At 42.7% G+C, this 24,838-nt stretch overlaps 1 protein-coding gene across 1 annotated transcript in view; it reads right to left on the reverse strand.

The window, feature by feature from the left end:
- ADAMTS16 (ADAM metallopeptidase with thrombospondin type 1 motif 16) overlaps positions 1–24,838 on the reverse strand; it is a 337,999-nt gene that overhangs the window by 130,017 nt on the left and 183,144 nt on the right. The window contains exons 12-16 of the mRNA XM_088442271.1: positions 12,388–12,536; positions 11,243–11,415; positions 9,328–9,458; positions 7,881–8,004; positions 3,746–3,990 (exon numbers count right to left, since the gene is read on the reverse strand). Coding sequence (XP_088298397.1) covers positions 3,746–3,990; positions 7,881–8,004; positions 9,328–9,458; positions 11,243–11,415; positions 12,388–12,536 — 822 coding nt within the window. The remainder of the gene's footprint in view (positions 1–3,745; positions 3,991–7,880; positions 8,005–9,327; positions 9,459–11,242; positions 11,416–12,387; positions 12,537–24,838) is intronic.

The raw sequence follows: 24,838 nt of genomic DNA on the forward strand, positions 1-24,838 counted from the left end.
ACCCATATTTACACAACCAGGACCGGTTCATTGAGCTTGGTGCTTATTGTTGAAAATATGGGGGACAACTACATCTTTTTTCCCCTATATTATAACAATCATGACCGGCTCACAAATCCCAGTGTTGGTTGTGCTTTTAGAGGGATACCCCATGTAATTTTTTATTTTATTTTAAAATTTTACTAGCTTTTACACACAGAACCATGCATGGGTCTCACTGATCTGTGCATGCTTCTGTCTAACTTGCACTTGCTCAGGCTTATCATGCTATACTGAAGCAGGTTATTATACTCTGTTTGAGTTTAAAACTCGCACTCTGGGCCTGATTCAGACCCGCTCGCGAGCGCTGAGCGCTCGCAAGCGGGTCGATGTTGCCCAAGTGTGCATGCGCACGATGGAGGCGGCTCCGTCGTGCGCATGCGCGAGACCCGAATAACGATGGCCAAGGTGGGCGTGCCGGGGGCGTGGCTGCTCAGACGGAGGCGTTCCCATGCGAACACCTACTGTCTAGGGCCAGCCCCACTGACATCACTAGTGATGTCAGTGGGAGTGCTTTTGGCTCTGATAGAGCCAAAAGCACTCCAGGGCTTGCGGCAGCGATACCCTACCACAGGGTCTCGTCGCAAGCTCGATGGTCGCGATGGTCTTGACCATCGCGACCATCATTTTGGCCGCTCGCTATAGCTGTGGGTGGTCACCTACAGCTATGCGAGTGGCCAGGAGGCCGCTCCAAATAGTAAGAGGACCGGCCCTGATTCAGAGCGAGCGCTCTGTCAGAGCGTCCGGCTCTGAATCAGGGCCTCTTTTAAATTGGCAGTTGCATGTTTTCCATGGGAAAAAATCTGGATGCGAGTTTGGCCATTGTTAGCTGCGGGAATGCGAGAAACATGCCAGTATGCATGTTCTCGCACCCTATTACATTGGGCGAGTTCTAAAATAGTGCAAATATAGTGCTATACTCGCACTTTTAAAGAGCTTGCACCCTATTACATTCTGCCCCTGGCGTCCTCAAGGAGGCCTTCCAGTGCCAATTTTATTGCAAGCAGCTCCTTGTCCCCAATAGTATAATTCATTTATGCAGACAGGAACTTGTGAGAAAAGAAGCCACATGGATGGAGTAAGCCATTTTCCAGCAACTGGTATAACACTACACCGACTCCAATGCAGAAGCATCTACATCTGAAACAAAGGAAGGGAGGTATCCATTTGACTCAGAACTGGGGCTGAAATAAATGATTGTTTGAGATGCAGAAAGGCTGCCTTTGCCTCCTCACTCCAATGTGAAGGATCGGACCCTTTCCAGGTAAGTGCTGTGATAGGAGCTTTTATAGTAAAAATCCCTTGGATTTATCTCTGGTAATGGTTGGTGAACTTGAGGAATCACTGCATGGCCTTTAAAGTGACCAGGAGAGGCCAGTTGAACCCGAGGCTGAGACAATATAACCTAGAATTGGAATGGATCCTACCTCAAAGGTATACTTCTCCAGTGTTCTTCAAGTTCAATTAGACCGGAGACGTTGGAGCACCTCTTTGACATTAAGATGACAGGATTCTAGTCTTACTCAGAAAATTAAGATATCATCCAGATAAAGCACCACATAAACATATAACAGGTCACAAAATATCTTATTAAAAATTTTTGGAACACCACAGGAACATTGCAGAGTCCAAAGGGCAAATTCAGTTACTCGTCGTGCTCATCTCATGTATTGATGCTGTTTTGCATTAATTCCCTGAACGAATCTGGAACAGGTTGTAAGCATCCCAAAGGTCCAGTTTGGAGAAGACAACTGCTCCCTTGACGCAGTCAAACAATTCAGAAATCAAGGGCAATGGATGTTATTTGTATCGTGATATTGTACAAACCCTGGTAATCTAAGCAAGGATGAAGGCCCCCATCTTTCTTTTTAACAAAAAAGAATTCTGTGCCAGCTGGATGGGTGGATGAAACCCTTTTTGAGGTTTTACTTAATGTAGGTGGTATCTTGCCTGGTATCTAATCGATGGGACACTCCCAGTCCCGTGTGGTTGTTAAGTCTCCGTTGCTAGTTTGCTAAATACATCAATATATTCCCTAGAGGGAACTGGTAGAAGATTTACCTCAGAAGTTGCTATAGTCCGATGAGGAAGTATCTGCTGGAGACATGATTCTTTACAAATGGCACTCCAAGAGAGGACCCACCCACTCAATAGAAATGTCTCTGTAGCAACAGGAATCCTAGTACCAGAGCATTAGATGGCTTTGAAATGACAAGAAAAGTAAAAGATTCTGAGTGCAGGACCCCAACTAAACCTCAAGGGTAAAGTTTGGTGAGTAATAATGGCCACTGGAATGCAGCTCCGATCATTCGCTGTGCGGTAAATAGGTTGAGACAATGGCTGAAGTGGAAGGGCCAAGTTGGTGACTAAATCAGAGGTGACGTGTACTGCAGACCCCAAATCGATGAGAGCTGGTAGGCTCTTCATGCCTGAGAAATGTTCTAGGGTAACAAATATTGTACAATGTGTGGATACACCTAACCTGGCTTCTGGACTGATTACATGTAGGAGTTCCCCAGATGTTTTGGACAGGTACCTACCAGATGACCTGACCAGCCACAATACAGACAGAGGCTTCTTTGAAGACACCTCTGGCATTCTTTTGGTGTCAATCATGAGCAATTAATCTGCATGGGCTTTTCCTTAGAGAGACCCCTTGCGCCTAATCTCTTGCCAGATGCTGGGGCCAGAACAACCTGTCAGAACTTCTGGATTTACTGAACCCGTAACAAGACAAAAAGGTGGGTTTGAGCTAGAAGGGGAGTATAAGAATCTGGAAGGCTTAATTAGGTTTGTCTTCATATGGAAGTAGCAGATGTAATAAAATGCTTGGCAGACTTGGTGTCATGCCATTAGGGAAATGGATAATACCAACTACAGTATATGCGTGTACTAGGATTGCAGAAGCAGTCTGCGGTACTTGCAGATCTACCAAAAAAATGGTAGTTGCTCAGATCAGCTTAATTGCATAACACAGGTGCTTGTAAAGGGCGGGGCAAATCTCTTTTTTTTCTGTGTACTTGCAGATCTAGGATGCTAGAGAGCAGGACATTGCAGAATACACAGTACCAATGTGGCAGATGCTTAACACGTAATGAACACTAGAATTGATTTTGTGGAGCAGGATTCTGCGAATAATGGTTGCTGGTGCTGCAGATTCTGGGTTCTTTGAATCAGGATACAGCATTCTAAACAAAACACTGTAGGAGCCAGGGAAATTACTAATGAAGCAAAGTTGTTCTGACAAATAGAGGCAGGTTTAAATAGGGTGCTTTCAGTGATCATAGGCTGAGCTGGTCAGGTGAACATGACTGCTGAAAAAGGATAGGACTGAGAGATCACATGACAGCAACCAATATAGCTATGCCCATGCAGCTAGACTGTTTGTTTACATCTGATGGTGCAGAGTTCAGGGCTGTTGCAGACAGCCAGGGGTTGCATGGATCACAGGGAGATAGCACCATCTAACATGGTAAGTAAGACTAATACCACGATGTATGACAAATGTAAATGAAAAGGTAGGAAAATTAATTTAAAGAACTGAGAGAGGAAAAAATAATAACATCAAGCTTATATGCAACTATACAGTACATTAATCTACATTTCCTCCCAAATACTTTAATATATATGAAGGAAAATGTGCACTGGTATATACAGAACAGTAGTCTGAAGCTTAACTTACATTTCTAAAGTGATAATTACTTACTTCAACTACTATGGTTTCATTTGTAGGCCCGGCAGCAGTCAAAGTCTCTGGATTATTGTACGGTCTTTTGTAGTCAAACACTGTGCCTGCAAACTTGTATTGTCCCGGCCAGTCAATAGTCCAATATCCATTGAGGTAGTATTTTTTCAGTGTATTACGTACAGATATATAAGAGGTAGAGATGTTCATTTCAGAAACACGTATGCTACGAGCTCCAGCAGGTATGGTCACTAGTGAATAGTATTCTGTAATTGACAGGAAGATAAATGAACATTTTTTTAGTTATGGTGTATAAATATAAAAATTACCACTAAATGTTCCCCCATATTTTCACTGCCACATCTCCCAAGTTCTTTCTGCTTTCCCTTAATATACCAAGGTCATCTCACCACCAAAACTAATTAATATGTACCATTCTCTCCAGCCAAATGGAAGAGGCCAAATAGAGGCCAAATGGAAGAGCTGAGAGACCCGTGGAGTCATCAGGCAGCCCCAACCCACCACAGTACTTCCTCTCCTCTGCCATCCAGCAGCAGAAGCTGACAAACAGGCAGTCAGCGCCAGCAGCGGGCTGTGGGCAGACTCAGAGGAGTCAGCTGCCAGTGAGCAGGATGTTCTGAATCTGTGAAGAAACTGTTGTAATGCAACCTGGAGGGAGGACACAATGTGTGGTGATTGATGTGGAGGAGGGGGAAGAAACAGCCACAGTGGAAGATGGGGAAGAAGGGGAGCACTGAGCACAGACCCGCTGCCTCACCCTAGTCACCAACTGCCCTTCTTCTCTCACCTCTGTGTTTCCCCGTCACCCTCCTCCACTCTCTGCCACACTCTACCTTCCCCTGCCTCCCCATGTCATCCACTGCTTTAACCTGCCACCCACTGCCACTCCCTTTCACCAACTGCCTCCCAATTTCACCCACTGCATCCTTCCTGTAACCCTCTGCCTCGCACTCTCTCTCCAAGTTACCCACTGTCTCCCCATGTCACCCTCTGTCTCCCATTGCCTACCAAGTCACCCACTTTCTCCCCCGTCACCCTCAAAGCCTTCACATGGGGTATAAACTTAACATTCACATGAACGTAGTAAAAAACACATGCAGGAATATGGCCTATGAAATGAGCTCGTCCCTGCGATGTGTAAGAAATAGAGTTATCATATAAAGGGTCACTTCATTTTTTGTTTTGTGCCTCCGCAGTGCTAATGTGCATGCTTGGTCGGCAGACCAAGTAGCACTGTGGAGACACAAAACAAAAGTGAAGTGACCACTAATGTGATAACTTCAGCTTTAAATAACAGGATTCACAGAATCATCAGTCAGCTCATCAATATAATATGCCAAGAACCACATTCTGCTTTTTCCAGATTACATAGTGAAATAAGTCAAATACTATTGGAATACTGTACTCAGGGATATATTTACTAAGATTTGAGTTTGGTCGCATTAGCATTCTCTGGAGAGTTTGGCCATTTTTTACAACTTGGAAATTTACTAACATCAAACTCAGGAGAGAATTCAAGTTTGCTACAGGACAAAGCTGGAGAGTGAGCTCGAGAGCCTTTTCCCTAGTGAAGATAAGATTCAGGAATTTACAAAAAATTGAGTTTAATAACACTAACGAGAATGGACAAAACTTGTGTAAAAATTTTGGGAAAAAATTCACCTGCCAGTGAGATGCAAGTTCTGCAGAAACATACACAGATCAACCTGATCCATGTATGTTTCTGCCTGTAATTAGCCCCACAAAATATTAAAGAAAAACTGTGTGGGGTTCCCCTCTCAAAGCATAACCAGTCCTGGGCTCCTGCGCCAGTCCTGGTTCTAAAAATACGGGGGCCAAAATGTGTAGGGTTCCCCTGTATTTTATGAACCAGCACTGGGCTCTGTGTGCCAGTCCTGGATTTAAAAATATGGGGAAAGAATGGAATGGCAGTCCCGTATTTTTAAAACCAGCACAGGACTCAAACTATCTGGTGTGTAATATCACAGCCAAGGGACCCTTTCACCGGGTCACCTGCCCAAAGCATTAACACCCCAAGCTAGTAAGCCCAGGCATCTCAGAGGTGGGGATCCCCTGAATAAAAGGATCCCCCCATCATAAGCACCCCAGACCTATGCTGAAGCATGGGGCTCTTCCTTGCACCCCTGGCCGGAGGGTGCAGGGGTAATAATGGAAATAATAAATTGATACTATTGTAATTTACAGTGGGATCAGTGGCTTAACTAGGGTATTTGGAGCCCAGGGCAAGATGAAAAATGGAGCCCACCCCCCCACTAAGAAAAAGTGGGTGTGGCTACATACCACAAGGGGAGTGGGCAGTGAAAAATGGGGCATGTCATCATGACACACCACTGTTTCTTGTTACTCTGGGAACATTCCTTTCCATTTCCTATGCACTTTAATGCCCCCAGTAGAAGAGCCCCTTTTACAATGCCCCCAGTAGTAGTGCCCCTTATGCAGTGCCCCCAGTAGTAATGCCCCTTATGCAGTGCCCCCAGTAGTAATGCCCCTTATGCATTGCCCCTAGTAGTAGTGCCCCTCATGGAATGCCCCTTTTAGTAGTGCCCCTTATGCAGTGCACCCAGTAGTAGTGCCCTTAGTAGTAGTGCCCTTTATGCAATGCCCCTTGTTGTAGTGCACATTCTGCAGTGCCCCCTGTTATAGTGCCCCTTATGCAATGCCCCCTGCTGTAGTGCACATTAGGCAGTGCCCCTTATGCAGTGCCCCCAGTAGTCCCTTATACAGTGCCCCTTATGCAGTGACCCCTGTGCGATCTGCACTACAAACTAACCACTGACATGGATGTCGGTTGGAGGCACCCACTCACGCCGCCGGACCGACTGTGCCCAGGCATGTGTCCCGCCATACCCCCCTTAGTTACGCCACTGACTGGGACTACAGTCAGTGGTCCTTTTGGCATCACTTGTGGAACTACGAATGTCAGCAGGCAGCCGGCACCCATACCCAGACTGTAAAAAAAAAAAAGTTAAATAGTGACAGTACAAACACACAACGTAAACAGTACAATTTTATTACATACATACATACTTGGCAAAATAATAAAACGCCTTATCCCGAGAGATCTGTGGAGTCATTAGCCTGACACCAAGCTGAGATGGTTGTGACCAGGGCATCGTCGCCGCCTCATGAACCTTGCTCCTGGTTAGCAGGGAGCCTGGAATGGCACCCTGCAGCATACTTGCCTATTCTCCCAGAACCTGCAGGAGGCTCCCGATTTATCAGGAAGAGTAGGCACTTCTCCCGCATCCTGTGAAGTGGGCAGAATGGGGAGAATTTTCACACACACAGGAGGTGCCTGAGTAGGAGGCGGAGCTTAATGATGCGATTCTACAAGAATCACATAATTTGGCCCCACCCCCTATTTAAATATGCACTATTCGCAGCAATTTCCCACGAGGAGATGGGGTTTAATGAGGGAAAACTTCCATCGCTGCCCACCTGCTTCTCCTCCTTGGGCTTCTCCCGGGGAGGAAGAATAAGAAGTAGGCATGCATGCCCTGCAGCCAGGATTGGTTGTGCAGTGCCATCCGGAGTGCCTTGTGGATGCTCCAGACGGGCACACTGCACTTACTGTAGGTGCCGGTACCACTCCCTTTTGCACTCATGGGGCGCAGCCGGCACAGTATGTTACAGTGCTGGTCATGACCCACTTTGGGATCACGACCTACAGTTTGAGAACCGCTGTTCTATTACAATATGTTATGCTATTGACATACTTCTCTGGTTTATGCATACCTTTATTCTTTGTATATTTATTAACCTTAAACAAATGTATGATATCAAAAACTTACCACTAACTTTCAGTTAATCAATGCAAATGATTTTTTTCTGGTTTTTCAAATGAGCTACTAAGGAAGTGTCCTTTATGAAGCTTTGTTTTCTAGATACTATATAGAAAATTATGGTTAGGCTACAATTAAGGTAAATGTTAATTTTAGGCTAACATAGTAATGTCGACATTCTGACTATCAACATTCACAATGAATGAAAAATTGTGATGTTGACATTTCATATGTTGACATTCTGAACATGTTGGCATTATGTTATTGACATTCGGCATTTCATAACTCACCCTGTTTTGCATTGGCTATAGTATAAACATATTGTGACTTACGATTAGAATAGTACTGTTTTGTATACTTGTTGCTGTAGATCTTGCAGGTGGAGTTGTCTCCATTACATACGCCACATGAATCATACACAGCATTTGAACCAATGATCTGGTCACAGCCGACTGTCTGCCAATAAAAAGACACATTAGTTCTCTTCTCTCTCAGCTTGATAAGATTCAAAACATTCACAGGGAAAGGTAGTAGCAAGATGGAATTTAGAGTATCAAGTGTCCCAATTTTTGCACAACCAGTCCTGATTTTATGCTGACAGAGATTTGGCGGCCAATGGGAGATATGTATGGTAAAATTATTTCAAATTATAGAGAATGAGTGTGTATCACCGATATTTTGATACTTGACCCAACATAACCCATAACAGCAACATTTTGCTAAGTATTGTTTGTGATATTTTATATAACTGTTACTTATATAACTATAGCATAAGACCATCTAACAAGTAAGAATATCTAAAGCAATGTTGATATTGAACTACAGTATGATGGAAATACAATAAGATACCAAAGTGGAGAGAGGGCTGATTCAGAGATGTACGCAATGCTGATATTTACGCAGAACGAGTGATTGTTTGCCATTGTGCATGCATGAAGCTGAACGGCCCACGCACAGCGATTGCATTACAATTACGCTCATACAGAGAAACCACTCACAAAGTGAGTGACAGGTAGTCAGCGTTTGGGGGAGGTAAGCGGTCTGCGTGTCAGCAGCTGGTCAGACTTGCCACATATACTGCATGGCTGCCAATGTGCATCGATGTTTGCGTTGTTGCACGCCGTGGGACGTATATGATAAGGCAGCAGTAGGCGTCCTTATGTTCTGCTGTGCTTTGAAGGCATTAGCATATTTTAGCAACTGCAATCCGTGAGACTATTTCACACCTGTTAGTTTTGGCCGGCCAGGCAAAAAAACTGATGTTTTTTTGACCTGGTGGGTCCTTTCACATGGCATGGGCATGGCACGGTCGTCGTGTTACAGCCGGGAATATCCACTGAGAAGCATGGCTGCAAGCCAGTGGAGTATAGGAAACAATGTTTCCTTTCACACACACCGGCCGGCATGTACTACTGCTGCTGCTGCTGTGCATGCCCAGTAGATAAAGTAAAAAAAAAAATATTAAAAACGGCTCAAAGCCGCTGCATGTGAAAGGCACGGAGTGCCTGAAAAAAATCGTCCGGCTTCTGCCTATTTTTTTGCCAGCCAAAAGCGGCAGGTGTGAAATAGGCCTTAAGAGAATGCAGTTGCATTAGTGTACATCTCTAAATCAGGCAGATCCATGCATACTGCATAAAACAGACCTGGTTTGTGACCGCTAAAGGAATCTTCTGCACGAGGCCTCAATATGAGTAAGCTGTGTGTTCCCTATGTACCTAGGTGTCTCACTGTGCTAATCATGTAATACAAGGGACAGGCAACAATATTTTTCTGTCTTACCTCACAAATCCCATCAATACACATATTGTTACTGTGCTCAGAACACCGTGTCCCATCCTTTACTTTGTTTGATAAGGAAAAAAAGAAATCATATCCTTCTGCGATGCAGTATAGTTTGCAGTAATCTTGTTCTGCAAAACGAAGGATTCATTAATGCTCTGACACACAGATCTAGCTGTTGAAGGTTAAAGCAGGTGAATTTTACAGGAATGTTATGAAAAGTAAAGCAAGTATTTTAGTTTTATAGTAGTATAACTGACAATAACTGAATATTTGAAACACATACCAATGACAATTGCATTCCAAAACCTGAAAATATTATACTGTAGTAACTTTAATACTTATTCTATAATACTAACAAACATGAGTACATTCTAAGGTGCTTTGCATAAGCAAACTGCTCATTCCAAAAGGCAACTGCCAATATAATGGTAATCAATTTTCTCTGTGCTGCAGTTATAGGCCTTCCCAATCATGAAACTGGAATAATTATGCTCATTTGTGATGAGAAGGAGCAAAAGATCATTGTGTTTACCCTATCTGAATTTCTAATCAGCTGTCTGGGGATGTATTCAGCATCCCGACAGTCAGAATGTCGACGGCTACAATACCGACAGTGGCATCCTTACTGTCAGAAATCCAGACAGAGTGCAAATGTAAGTATTAGGGTCATGAGGAGACTTAGGGTAAGGGGGAGAGTAAGGGTTAGGCACTAGGGCAGTATTAGGTTAGGCTGCGGGATGGGAGTGTTAGACTGCAGGATGGTGGGGTGGAGTAAGTGGGAGGGTTAGGGTAAGGGTTATGATACTTACAAAAAAATCTGTTGGGAATCTGACTCTCGGGATGCTGCTAATGGTATTCTGACTACCGGCATCCTGACCATCGGGATCCCGTACCCCGTTGTCATCTTGACACTTTTTTTTTTTATAACTATGCTGACTATGCCACCTCTCTTGCCTACTGATTACTTCCTCCCAATCCTGCCTTCAAGATTTCACCTGTGCTTCTACCTACCTCTGGAACTCTCTCCCTCTCTCCATCAGACTCCCCAACTCTCTACAAATCTTCAAACGGGCTCTCAGGACTCACTACTTCAAAGCCTTCCAGCTCTCATCCTAACCTGCTGCTCCATGCTTCTTCCTCACTGTCTACCCTATCTGTGTCACCCCTGTCTGTCTCCCTCCCTATAGAATGTAAGCTCTCACAAGCAGGGTCCTCTTCCCTCATGTGCTTCTCCTTCCCTCACTCATTCGTCATCTACTCCAAACTCCCCACAAGGGCACTTAACACTTGGTTGCTGACGTCCTGCTGCTTATTTCAGTGTTATAATCGCTATTGCAGCAATGCTTATAAACAATGTTCTTACTATGTATTGTTTTGTGCTGTAAGTCACTGTTTTCGTGTTTGCTCATTTGTTTATGTACTGTGTGAGGTGCTGTGGGACCCTTGTGGCGCCATATAAATAAAGGATAATAGTAATAATATCTACATCTTTATAAACTATGACTAATTACCACATTAGTAACTATGTATTTCTTCACCTTTACAAACTATGTTTGACTACCTGCTCTGTTGGGTAACAATTTACCTTTTAATCTGCAAATTTATGGCATACATAAGGATGTCTGAGCTCCATTTAGCCAGCTCTTCCCGGTCATACAATGACAGGCCTGGATATGCAATGCCAGATTCAGACTGTCAGTTTATTGGGACCAGTACCTGCCCTGTTCAAGATTATATATTATTGATTGATTTCCTCATAAACCTTAGAACGATATATTAGCATGTCCTTAATAGTGAAGAGCCAGTTGTAGAATATAATATCAAAGGCTGGGGCTTTACTATGTACGATAGATAGATAGATAGATAGATAGATAGATAGATAGATAGATAGATAGATAGATATGAATTATACCATCCACACGAGTGTAGGGCTTCCAGTTGTAATACCAGCCTCTAAATGGTTTACTATTATACTCTGCACACTGCTGGGCTCTAAAGTCAATGCTGTTCTTGGAACACTTCTGAGTATTACAAATTTTAAATGATCGTGAGGAACCTTCACAAAATTTTCCTCCATGCAAGGGCCTGTACCAAAGAATATGAAAAACAAATAAGCTTACATATTATACTACGGGAATAAACATTATGAAATTATATATATTTTAAAAATACAATTATAAAATTAAAGAATCAAACAGTGAACATATTATAATTTTTAGACATTAATATGTTTAAGGAGGAACCACTGTAATGCTGGCTTATATTATGTTATTAATTTTGCTAATCTTACATGCCAAACTAAGTAACACTTCGCTATTAACAAAGTAAAATTATTATTAATTATTTCTTGCCAAAAAGACCAATTTGACTGTGAATCAAATATTTTATATATACAGATATAATTTTTATATCTAGATCACTATCCACAGGGATTACCTGATCCTCCTTGATTAGCCCATTGTCCAAAGCATATTGCTAATTTGCAAAAGGCCCAGCGTGCAGCTTCTCCAATTTTTTCTGTTGTGTTTGTTTGGTGTAATATTTAGTGCTATACTGTATACAATCCTAGAAAACTCCCTGTCATTCTACCTTCATCTCTGATCCATTTACGCAAAGTGATCTGCAAATATTTTTTTTTGCAAAGTGAACTCCTGTAGCAGGAAAAAGACAAAGGTTGCACAGATCTTCAGATCAGATCTACACTGAATCTTGTAGGGCGGTAATTTCATTATACTTTTACTAATTTCCAGAGAACATCCCTTAAAAAAAATTATATTTACTGTGTCTGCTTTATACTGTACACATTAAAAGCCATTTTATCATTTTAAACGGTCTCCTGTAGTGTGGAATAAATGCATGCTATCTACATAGACATTACATTTTCACCATTTCATATTATGCAATATGACCCTTCACTCTAGGAGCATTTTCAATCCTTTCCCAGCTATCCCATTCACCTGTATTTGAGCATGGTGATGTGCAAGACACCACAACTAATAAGTCTCTTTATGTCAAAATGAATGAAAAATGTATGAAAAAGATGAGAAAATAAAGTACCTTGGGTTATTGCACTGATGCTCTTTGTACGAGACACCTCCACCACATGTCCTGGTGCATGGGGACCAAGCTGACCAGTCAGACCACTGGCCATTTGTAGGCTTGGGTCCTTCATCACCATATTTAACACACTGACCTCTTCGACACCACTGTAAAGGCAGACATCAAAGTTATTACTTTTACCCTTATAATGCAGCTTGACTTCCAAATTAAAGGCATTTTTAAATAATTACTTATATCCGTGTGTAGATTTCTGATACTAAACATCACTTCATTAAAAAACCTTATTTATTTATTTATTAACAGTTTCTTATATAGCGCAACAAATTCCGTTGCACTTTACAATTTGAATCAACATTAACATTTTACTGGGTTGTAAAAAATATACAAACATGACATACGTAAGACACATACATAAGGGTAAGAGGGCCCTGCTCATAAGCTTACAATCTGTAGGGAAATAGGTGTTGATACACAAGGATAGGTGCTATATATTGCAAATTGGTCCAGCCCGATTGCAGATGTTCTTGGTGGGCTGTATGATCCAATCACACTGGAAAGTTGGCCTAGGGTTAGAAGGAAGTAAAATTGAAGAAGGAGAAGATGTGATGGGTGTTTACTATGAGAAGGGAGTTAGATAGGGATGCTATAAAAAGGTTAGGTGGGCGGTTCTGGAATCTGATAAGCTTGTCTGAAGAAGTGAGTTTTTAGAGAACGCTTGAATGTTTGGAAACTAGTGGAAAGTCTTATTGTGCGTGGTAAGGCATTCCACAGGGTTGGTGCAGCCCGAAAAAACCTTGCTGTGAAAGGTGTTTTCATTCAACACATTGGTAAAATTATGATAGTTATGAAGCCCTGAATAGCACCGATGACAATGATCTCTGTATAAATAATGTCAGTTGGTTTTAGAAGAACACGTTACCACTGTCATATAACTTGGCACACCTGTCCATGAGATGTGTGAACTCTGGACAACGGAATCTCTCTTTAAGCCTTGCACTGTATATTTGCAATATGTTTGCAATGGGTATGAATGACAATGGGCCTGATTCAATCACAGGCTGGGCATCATGAGTCAGAGGAGTGTGCGCTGAGCCCGGATTGGTGGGAAATATTACCTGCTCTGTAGTTGTAAGCATGGTGCACTTAGAACTGCACAAAATTTGGGTTTACAACTGCACCATTTTTTTTTTAGAACTGCACAAATTGTGTAGAACTGCACACTACAGATGTGTTCTCATACACTGATTGCAACAAATAGCCCCTCTTCGCTATATTTTTGGTTATTTACAGGCAGAAACATACACGGATCACACTGATCTGTGTATGTTTCTGCTAAACATGTGGAGGAAGTCCATTTAAAACTTCTATTTTGGACCGAGTTTGCCGAAATTACACCTGTGATTCTAATCACGATTCTTGGTAAATTCTCATGTTGTATTCCTGTCTATGAAAAGTATTTGCGAGTTTGGCCTCATCTGTATATTATCCCCTGACTGACAGCTGAAGATAGCAAATTGTTTTGCCAAGTGTCAACTTTCTGATCATTTAAAAGTTTTTGCAACTATAGAAACATTTTGAGTATAAATCTGAAAAATAGGTTTGGAAATAGATATGGGAGTATATATTTTATTGACCACAATGTCCTCATGGAAGTTAGCATTCAATATCACTGCATATTGCATCAATTGTTAGCAAATTATCAATACAGCACTTTCTTGCCTTCACTGTCAGCCTAAAGGCAACAATGAATAGAATTGACAATGTCATGTCAAGATGTCATTACTTTAAGGTGGAAAGTAGATAGAGCTTGACATGCTTTCATAAATAGACCCCATAGAGATTTTTAGAACACAAACAATATACTGTTATTAATTATATAAGCTAAGGAGATGGAACATGTGAGGGCAAGGGAATAAGGGAAAGGTCCAGAGGCAGATTTTGCCTAGGGGCTGCAATACTGCAGCCCCCCAGTAAAATCAACCATCTCCAGTGAGCCAGTGAGTCCATGCACTGGCTTCACTAGCAGTGGCGGAAATACTACCTGCCAATCACACACTGGACAGGCAGTCCCAGGGGGATGTGTTTTCTCCCCCTGGGACTGCCAGTCCGGGCTGTGCTTAACAGATGCTTTAATGTCAGCCACACCCTGCTTCTAGGGGCTGCAGCTGATCCTGTCCCTAAAAGCTGGTGTTTGTGCTATATGCATCACCGCAGGTTCCACCGGTGTTTGTGTGCCTGTACCGGTTCCTGGCGCCTGCCAGATCCATTATGCAAGTGCCTGGGACTTTCTCCTCAGGCTCTGAGCCAGGACTGCAGCATGGGCAGCCCCCTTATGAGAAGAGGGTAAGAGTCGCCGCTAGAAAGAACCAAAGTTAATGAGTTCATTTTATATGCTAACAGTCATCCCTACAGAGACCCATTTTTTAACAGTTATTTATTTAGTGACTACAGTTTACACTGCACTTTATAGAGATTATTTATTCGTTCAGCAGCCCCTGTTCCAGTGGAGTTTGCAATCTATTTGTCTTGCTGCATGGAAACACATGCTTCAGTAGGACAGTGTTTTCCAAACCTGGTCCTCATGACCCAATAACAGTCCAGACATTAGTGATACCCCTGCTTCAGCACAGGCAGGTAAAGCAAACTGACTGAGGCATACTTCCCAATATCCTGTACTCATTACCGCTAGGCCACACCCCATTAAGTATGATGCAATGGGGTTGTAACAACATGGCACGCCCGCATATTCACATCACAATTGGGACAAGCCCAGTACACTAGCATGCACCCGGCACCATTCAGCTTCACCGGCAAGGCTGCTCTGCAGACCAGAGCTGCGGCGGTGCCAGTGTTTCTCAACCTAACACCACCCGTGGGACACTGCAGCCTCTGCGTGTGGGTCAGTGTCCATAAAATGGGACTGTCATGTTGAAATCAAGAAAGTTGGGAGCTATGCTGAGGGCCAGATTCAGAATATACCCAATTACCAGAGCGCAGTGATACAGTAATGCTTACAACTCACAATACTGCCCAGCTACAAGGTTAAAACCTGCTTTTTTTTTTCAAATGTTTTCCTGGAAACACCATAGCAATTGCATTGCAGGTTGCACAAGGATTATACTGTATCTATGGCACTTACTATGTATCTATTATATCTATGACACCTGCAGTATTTATAAATATTTCCCTAACCAATGTGACAAGCATAATAAAAAAATCACCTATCACCTATATTTATCAAAAACATATAACGGTTGCTGAGTGCCACTTAGCAGCTCTGGAGCTGTTGATTGTTAATTTATTATTATAATTTACCAGACCAGACTAAATCACACATGCTCAGTTTTAGGCTTTCAGTTCCATCTGGCAAAAAATAACTTTTTTTTTACAATTACAATTTAAAATTACAATTCACAACACACAGACAAAACATTATAATATCTAATATACTCTTTAGTAAATATTTATCTTAAAAAATATATTTGTAAACTTTATTTTATTTAAATATGTAAAAACCTATTGTAACCATTACATTAAAAATTCTTTATTCTAATAATAAATTTTTACTGCATGTGTTTTAGTATTAAAATCATAAGATGGGGAAGATAGGAGATATAGATGTTATCACATGTAACATTGTGGCAACAAGCACCAAAGGATTTTTCACTTTAGATAAGTAGTAACCTTTGGGCTGTATAGGTAACTGTACAACTGTGTTTGAAGATACCGTATGTGAATGTGAGATTTCCTTTAGTGGGTCTTATTTGTTCTGCTTGCAAGGGGTTCATCGTATGTCCTAAAGTATATAAATAATCCTGATTGTGGGAATGTTTGTGAATGTACAAGGTACAGTATAACATGCTACAGTGGTGGAACTAAGTGCAAGAAAGTATGCTTTGTGGACCCCGCAAATGAAAAAACACACTTCTAGGGGAGACAGGACAGATCTAGCACAGCAGAAGAGTAATGGGGACAAGGCCAGTACGTAGTGGGGGGTGGCTCAAGTGGAGAGCAGGAGGCAGAGAACGGACAAAGAGGAGTGGGGGGGTTGGGACAGAGTAGAGCAGGATGTGGAGGGACAGGACAAGCAGCAGTTAGTGGTGGGAGTGGGGACAGACACCTGGCACCAGGAGGAATGGACGAGAACAGACTGAGTTGAAAAGGCACTTTGATGCTCTGTGTTTATATAATTAGTCCAAAGAGCATCCTGATAGCTATTATACAATTCACAGAGCATCTCTGTGAAAACCATACAATACACAGTGCATTTCTGTGATCACCATACAATACACAAAGCATCCCAATGGCCGCCATATTATTCCCTCATCCAGGGCTGTAACTAGGGTGGTGCGACCAGTCCCAGGGCACCACAGGGCAGGTGGCACTGTTTGGGCCTGTCAGTTTTCCTGATTATTATCATTCTCACTTGTAGCTTCCTCTTCTTTTATCCCCAGCATCTCCTGGCCTCCCCTATCTCTTCCCTGGCCCTTCCACATGAGGCTATGACCCTTTTTTTCCTTTAGGTGCACTCTCTTATGCCCCTATTTAAAAAAACAGGGGGGGGGGTACAATGCTTTCTCTGGCACAGGGCACCAAAAAGTCTAGGTACAGCTCTGCCTTAACATTAATTAACCCTTACTAAAAAATAAATTTACTCCTTCATCTTCATTGCAAAATATCACATTCAAAATAATTAACCCATTATCTCCCTAATCCCCATTAGTAACTAACCCCTGCATCTTCAATTCTATTTATATTCATTAATCCCTAATTACTTCCCTGATGTACCCCTTCACCCTACTAATCAAAGCATATAATCCTTACTAATTTTTATTATAAACATTAACTTTCCTCTCCTATACCCTCCCCCCACTGCAGCCTCATTCAACTGTTGCAGATCACAACCAATGAATGAGAAAATTATATAATCCATCTGAACTAGCCACAATGGGTCATAAAATTGAGAAAATAAAAAACACACATTTAGACTGATACTAATTGGACCAGTGTAGTGGAAGGACTGAGAATGTGTGACTTAATGCCTCAGGCAGTGTTTCATGAGCAAGTCTCTAAAAAACCTGATTCCAATACCACGTTATGGAGAGGAGCCAACAGTGCAGTAATAGGCAGCACAAGTCCAGTCTGTGCTCCTCCTCCCTCTTTATGTGCCACATGTACTGTATAGTGGAGAGTTGTGTGCTGGTGATTACTTGTTGGGAGCCCCCTGGGAGAGGGCTTTTTCCCCTAGCAACAGGATACATCATGGCACCCCTCATCTATTGTATTTTGACCTGTTTGACGGGTACTGTGAGACTCACAGTGTAAGTCCATGACTCCTCACGGGGACAGGCCGCATGATAGGCCCCTGAACCTTCAGGGGCTCTGTTCTGTACCACCCCCGCAGTTCTACCCACAACTTGCTATGTTACGCAAATGAGCTGTGCCGCTGTATATCTATATATATTAGTATTGTGATTAAAAATTAATAGTAATTTAGATTTAATTGGAATTGACAGGAATATCTATTGTTTACGTCTGGTCTATACTATCAGTGGTAATAAACAGGAGTACAGATATTGGTAGATATGTAAGGCAAGACACTAACTATTAGACAGCCAAGGTAAGAAACACAATTAAATTGGAAATCAGTAAAAGTATCTTTACATGTTAATATAAATATTTAAGGATTTAAAATACCCATATTTATCTCAAAATATGATACCTAACAATACAGTATGGTGACCTCACAGAAAAATAAAGAACATGTTATTCCTATACTGTATATGTAAATACTGCATAAATATATGTAGTTTAATGTACATCTAAAATGTTAGTAAAAATAAATATTTTCTAGAAGAAAACTGGTTTCCATGACAGCTTAATTTAAACTTTTACACCACAGAAATATACAAGAAGTAATATTTAAGTGGTTATAAGGAACAACGTTCTGGGTCAAAGATGTTGTAGTAATAACTTGTATTGCTTTCATTACTTAAAAATGCTTTACTTTAGAAAAACCACACATTATCCTGACTGTCATCAACACTTAATTACAGAGTCACCTAGTAATGTACAGTAATTATAACAGTTTAGTACAATGGTGGAGTATAAAACAAATAACAGACTGTGACTAATCCAGGTAAAACAGATTAATTGGATCTAAGGAAGTTGCAAGTATTTCATAATGTATGTTAGGTGAAGACCAGTTTCTGGGTCACATAGCTGAGCTAATTGTAAGCCATTATCTCAGCACCTTGTAATTACAGGTCAGTAATTTTATTTTTTATTTCTTAAAATCAAATAACTAGTTGGAAGAGTACTGAATTGTTAGCATTCTGTGAATTACACTCAAGCAGTTGTTTCAGTCAATTTCAAATCCACAAATAAAGTTAAATTGAGAGACTGTATAATTAATTTTAGTATATATTATCCTTCCCAGAGAAAACTGTATTTTTAAACCAGATAATGGGCCAAATGTAATAGCTCGAGTCGGGATTAGCAGGAGCTGGCATGATTGTCATTAGATTTAAAGTGGCAAGGTTGGTTTCACATTTAAACTACTTGCTTTAAATCTGGTGATTATCTCACCAGATTTGTGTTGGATCCCACAAATCGTGGGCAATTATATGTGGCATTATACTGTATGTCAATACATTAATTTATAGAGATGTCAGGGTTCAGTTTTACTCGGATTTACTCAGATATGTTCGGATCTCAAAAATGACATTTTATTGGCTATCGGCCATCACATGTTTTGTATAGCCAATAAATAAATCCGAACTAATCCGAAGTTACGATAAGTTTGGCGAAAAGAACAGAGTAAATCCGAGTAAAACCGAACCTGCACATCTATATTAATTTATTGCATTGATATAGGTACAGATGAGTCCTCATACTCCTTGCATTAATATACAGATGTGCTCAGCTAGTTTGTTGCTCATAGCGCACCATTCAGGCCTCCTGTGTCGCGCCATGGAACGTTACATGATGGATGTACTGTGGCGTACTGTGGTATTCTACAAAGAAAGATAAGCCATGGCATGTAATACACTGCTTAACCTCTAGGTGGCGAGTGTTCCACTGATAAAATTTGCACTGTGGTGGGATGTTGAGAGAAATGCTTTCAGTTTAGTAGAGTTCTTTAAAATAACTGACTTCAGTTGCTCTGTCATTATGTAATGCTTAGTGTGCGTCTTCTCATCAATGTTGGCTACTGTACGGCTGCTTTATTGGGACTTGGTATAGTAACATGCATCTACTGTAGGGTCACTTTTTGGGACAGGTACTTTGCAGCACAGTCATAGAGATGAGTCCACATACATCTATCCTCCATGCGTTACAAGTTGCTCCACACATAGCGCAGGAGTGCTGTGCGTCTCGGCAGCGCTGAGCTTCTTTTATGCATATTTTTACACTGAAATGCTTCTTATTAGCACACGCAGCTTCTGCTGATTAAAATGATATACAGCATGCCTATGTTCTGTGAGCCAGTACTGGTGTATCTGCAAGCAAATCACTAAGTTAAAGTGTTACAGTCGCTATTAGTTTAACATAACATTTCACGTGCAGATACACCCGAGATACACCCGAACTGGCTCACAGAACATAGGCATGCTGCATATCATTTTAATCAGCAGAAGCTGCTTGTGCTATCAATTCGATTCGCTGTATGATTCAGATGCATTTGAAGGTAAAAAGTTGCATAAAAGACACTCATGCTACCGAGTCATCATGTCTCAGTGAAAGCTGTGCATGCCTTTGACCCCTGTCTGAGCCCATGAGACAAATATATATATTTTTTTAACAGTACAGGACTCACACACATACTGTACTGTTATTATTTAATGCTTTATTACACATTCTTCTACAGCCCTGATTCCATGACCAAAATGCTATACTATAGTGTACCCAATCACAGCTTCTGTCAATCATCAGGCGGTTATACAGCAAATGCATTGGAACTCTGATGCATGTGCTGTGTAGTTTAGGAAAAGTGACACCTGGTGGACAAAAAGTTATATTACATGATATGACTTTTTTCCAGTGCTACGCTACATTCCTTTAATAAACATTCTATGTGGCGCGACTCAAGGCTACTATGTGGCGTGAGATGCATGGTGTGCTACATGGCTGTATGGAGCAACAAACTAGCTGGACATGTCTGTACCATATACCATACTTTACTGTTGAGATTATGTACAGAATCAATCACATATTATTAAGATTTCCTACCCATTTCTGTATTATAGAATGTATGTGCCCTGTAATTAACAAGCCTGTGACCTATTAGTTTACCATTATGTGTTTGTCCATCTGTAGAGTTAATTATTTGGCTAAAATAGGTTTATGGTCTCTGGTCCTGATTCAGAGCTGCTCGTAAGCGGCCGCTCATTCGCTCCAAGCGATGTTCGCACAACTGCGCATGCGTATGGGTCGTCATGCGCATGCGCCAACCAGTCATTGCGGTTGGAAATCGAGTGCTCGCAAAATAGCGAGTGCCTGCTAATTTGAGTGACAGGATGAGGCGTTTGTGGGTGGTAACAGGAGGTGGTGCTTGAAAACGGGCAGTGGTGATCCGAACGCAGGCGTGCCAAACGGTCAAAACAGGCGTTTTAAGGGTGTGCATAATTAACAAAGCAGTGTCATCGACCACGTCACTTGGTTGTCTCTTAGCCTGAACTGTTCGCATGATTGCGGTAGGAAAATCCAACCACAAGCACTGCGAGCAGTTCAGACGCCTTTCCATGTACTCGATTAATCAAATAAATAGCGGAGATGACGTAGGATGCGAGCGGCCAGGGGGCATCTTTACAAAATAGCGAGTGCATGTTTCGTTCGCTCGCTCAGACATAGAGGCGTCAACAGACCGCAAAGAGCGAGCGCTCAATTTAAATAGCCGGCCCCTTTTTCTGAACGAGCGAGCGCAAATAGTGTCCAGCTCTGAATCAGGCCCTCTGTTCTATAACCTATGGGCAGCCAGCATATCTCTACAGATATATAGGAACCTGCTCACCATTTGTGACTGGATGTAAATTGTTGGGCTTGAAGTCACGTGCAGACATGTTATGTACTTAAAAAAAACCCTTCTAAAGAACTGAAGATACTCAGATCCCAAACTTGAGTGTTTGAGGCATTTAACAGGAAAATACTATTGTCCTCTCTCTTGACATATTAATAATGGCCATCCTTCTGTGCGGTTTTGACAAAAAAAAATTGTCAGTTACTGTAAGTCATGATTTTCATACTAAACTATTATAACTATAGTTTATTCAATTTATCTTGAGTGGTGTCTGTTTGGAATGCCAATTGTATACTCCATTAAAGGTTGATTTTAGTAAGATACTGTAAATAGTTTAAACTACAGCATTACCGAAAATATAAAGACAGGAATCAATACCTTATTTTTATGTTGCGATACAGTTTGTAATTGTATATACTGAAGTACTTTGCATTTTATTTTTGTGGAAAGAAACATTGTATTATGAGTATCCTAGCTCTATTAATTGTAAATTAGCCATGCCCTTTTTTGGGCATACAAAACATTTATGAAGGAAGGGAGGTTAGGAACCACTATCATAGGCAAACGAAGGGGGGGTTTCCGTCTTCCTGGAAACCCCCCTCCCCAGCACACACCATGACCACAATAGAAATAGTAATATAATAGAAGGTTACTAGTGCTGCATGTTCTTCTCAGTATCAAATGAAAATGATTAGCACCACCTGTGGATCTTTTAAAATGTGTCACCCAGTAATAAATACACCTCTGCACCAACTAGGCGATGTGGAAAACATGCACTGTTAGGGGTGCACTGCTATAGACCATCAATAGGGTTAATAATTAATACTGTATAATACACTATCCAGTACATAAGGAGACCAATATGTACATATATGTCCAGGGCAGTGCTAGGTTCTTCTGCTGCTCCCTCAGACTCCCGGACTTGCTCCAATGGTCTGGAAAGATGCCCACATGTGAAAAAAAACATTTATCTCAGACAGTATGGACCTACTGCCGCATTTGAGGACTTACTGTGATCGCTGGTCCTGTATATGCTGGAATTATGCAACACAATATATTAAAGCTGGATAAGTACTTATTCTGCCCTCTTCATGGACTGGCCACACTTGCTCTAAAATCAAGCATTTGGAAACCCCCCTCTAGAAATCCTGCGTTTGCCACTGACTATACACTTTGATAAAGACTGACCAAAGTTGAAACGCATTGGTGGCACATAGTTGGTGCTTGTACCATGAAACCAGTAAACTGTATGCAACTGATTAAGATTTGCTGAATCCCAGGTCTGGCTGATTGTGGAGAAGGGTCAGATTCAGATTTGGGAATAGAGGGCCTGATTCAGCAAGGAACGCAGTTGCTTATATCCACGCAATCGGCCAATTGTTGCGTTCTGCGCATGCGTATGCATCAGTGATGTGCGGTCAGGTGAGGCAGGTTAGCAGAGCCTTTCCTGTCATACTTAGGTATCCTCCACAGTTTTTGCTATAAAAATTATACGAAAAATTAAAAGAAAATATTATAAATATATTCTATGTATTATTCTAATCATTTTTTTTGTCAAAACTGTGGAGTAAAAAGTGTATGGCAGGTGAGGCACTGCCTCCCCTGTATACGTTTTCCGCACATCCCTGATCAAAACTCACCAAATTTCCAGCACTATATACTGCTGCACAGGGCTGCCATCAGAAATTCTGGGGCCCGGTACCAACAAAACAGGCAGGCCCCCCCCCCGTGTATAGGTCAGAGTTGAGCGGAGCTATGGATAATGTGGGTGGAGCTATATCAGGGGTGTTGCCTCAAATGGTGGGTAAACCAGGGAAGGCTACGCATGGTGGAGGGGTCAGGGGGTGAGACGGGGCAGGGAAGACTGGACAAGGGGGGCACTGGGCTGTGATGGGTGGATTGGGGTGGCAAAGGGCAGGGTAGGCAGGTTGGACTATGGGGGCAAAGGACAGTAGGGGAGGGGCAGAGAAGAGAGAAGACAGGAAGGCTGGCTGGACATGGGGGGTGGTTGCAGGGAAGGCTGGCTGGACTGGAGCAGGTAACACAGGCTGACTAGGCTAGGAGGGGGGCACAGGGAAGACTTGCTGGACTGGGGGAGGGGCAAGGCAGGCTGGCTGGACTGGGGGGGCATAGGGAAGGCTAGTTGGACTGAGGGAAGGCAGGCTGATGGGATTTAGCAGGCTGGCTGGACTGGGGGAGGGGCAGGGCAAGGCTGACTGAACTGAGGGGGGGTGCAGGAAAGGCTGGCTGTACCGGGGGTAAAGTGCAGGGAAGACTAGCTGGACAAGAGGGGAGGACACATGGCAGGGTCAGCATACCTGCTTTCTTCATTCTTTTCTCCTGAGAGAGAGGGGGCACGACTGGCAGCTGCAAGGAGTGCACCAGGCGGCAGGCAGAGAGAACGAAAGAGCATAATCGCTGTGGCATTCAACTATGGACTGTCACTGGAGCCGGCCACGCCACTGTAGCATTTGATCTATGGAGCCGGCCGCTAGCCAATCACAGCTCGCGGAACGGCATCCGCCACTCCTGATTGGCTGATCAGGAGCTGCTGCTCCTGATTGGCTCGCAGAACGGCAGCCAATCAGGAGCGGCCGTTCCAGATTGGCTGCTCAGGAGTTGCTGCTCCTGATTGGCTGCCGCGGCTGGCTCCAGTCCTAGATCAGCGCCGCTGATGCCCTTTCTCCCTGCCTGCCACCCGATGCATATCTTGCCGTTGTCAGCCGGGCCCCCTCTCTCTCCGGGCCCGGTACTAGAGTACCGGCAGTCCCCCCCTGATGACGGCCCTGCTGCTGCACCTTTGTATAATGCCCACATGAACCCTCGGGTTTATATATGTATCTGTATATCTGGCTCTGATACTAGCCAGTTTCTCCCCAGCCATTTACCTTGCCGCACGTCACTGGTATGCAATGTAGTACATGAACTAGCCACTGCGATCGGGACTGCAAACTCAGAAGCAACGTAGACCCATGGCAGAGTGATTGACAGGAAGTGCTCTTTGTTGGTGGTAACGGGGGGTGGTCGGGTGAATGCAGGTGTACCTGTGCATTGGGACGGCGTTGCAGGGGCGTGCATAAATTACGTCCGCGGCACACACTGTGAGATTTCTCAAAGTGTATTTGGCCAACATCTGCACTTCGCCCCCGGGGGAGGAGACATTTCCCTGTTCCTTCCGTAGGAAGGAACACAGGAAATGTCGGTCTGTCGGCCGCTGCTGGGCATACACTGCCCGATGCGGCCTACAGGTTACCGCCTAAATATCGCATCAGACGGGCATGCTGGACAAATTCGGCATGCCCGACCGAGCAATATTTAACCCTTGGTCGGCCAAACACACACTACAATTATCGGGGTGATCCGCGGATATCGGGTGGATAGCCCCGATAATTGTAGCATGTATGGCCAGCTTTAGATATAGCAAGTATC

Source organism: Taudactylus pleione, unplaced genomic scaffold, assembly GCF_031769625.1.
Source record: "Taudactylus pleione unplaced genomic scaffold, aTauple2 ptg000309l, whole genome shotgun sequence".
In the NCBI taxonomy this organism is placed as follows: domain Eukaryota; kingdom Metazoa; phylum Chordata; class Amphibia; order Anura; family Myobatrachidae; genus Taudactylus; species Taudactylus pleione.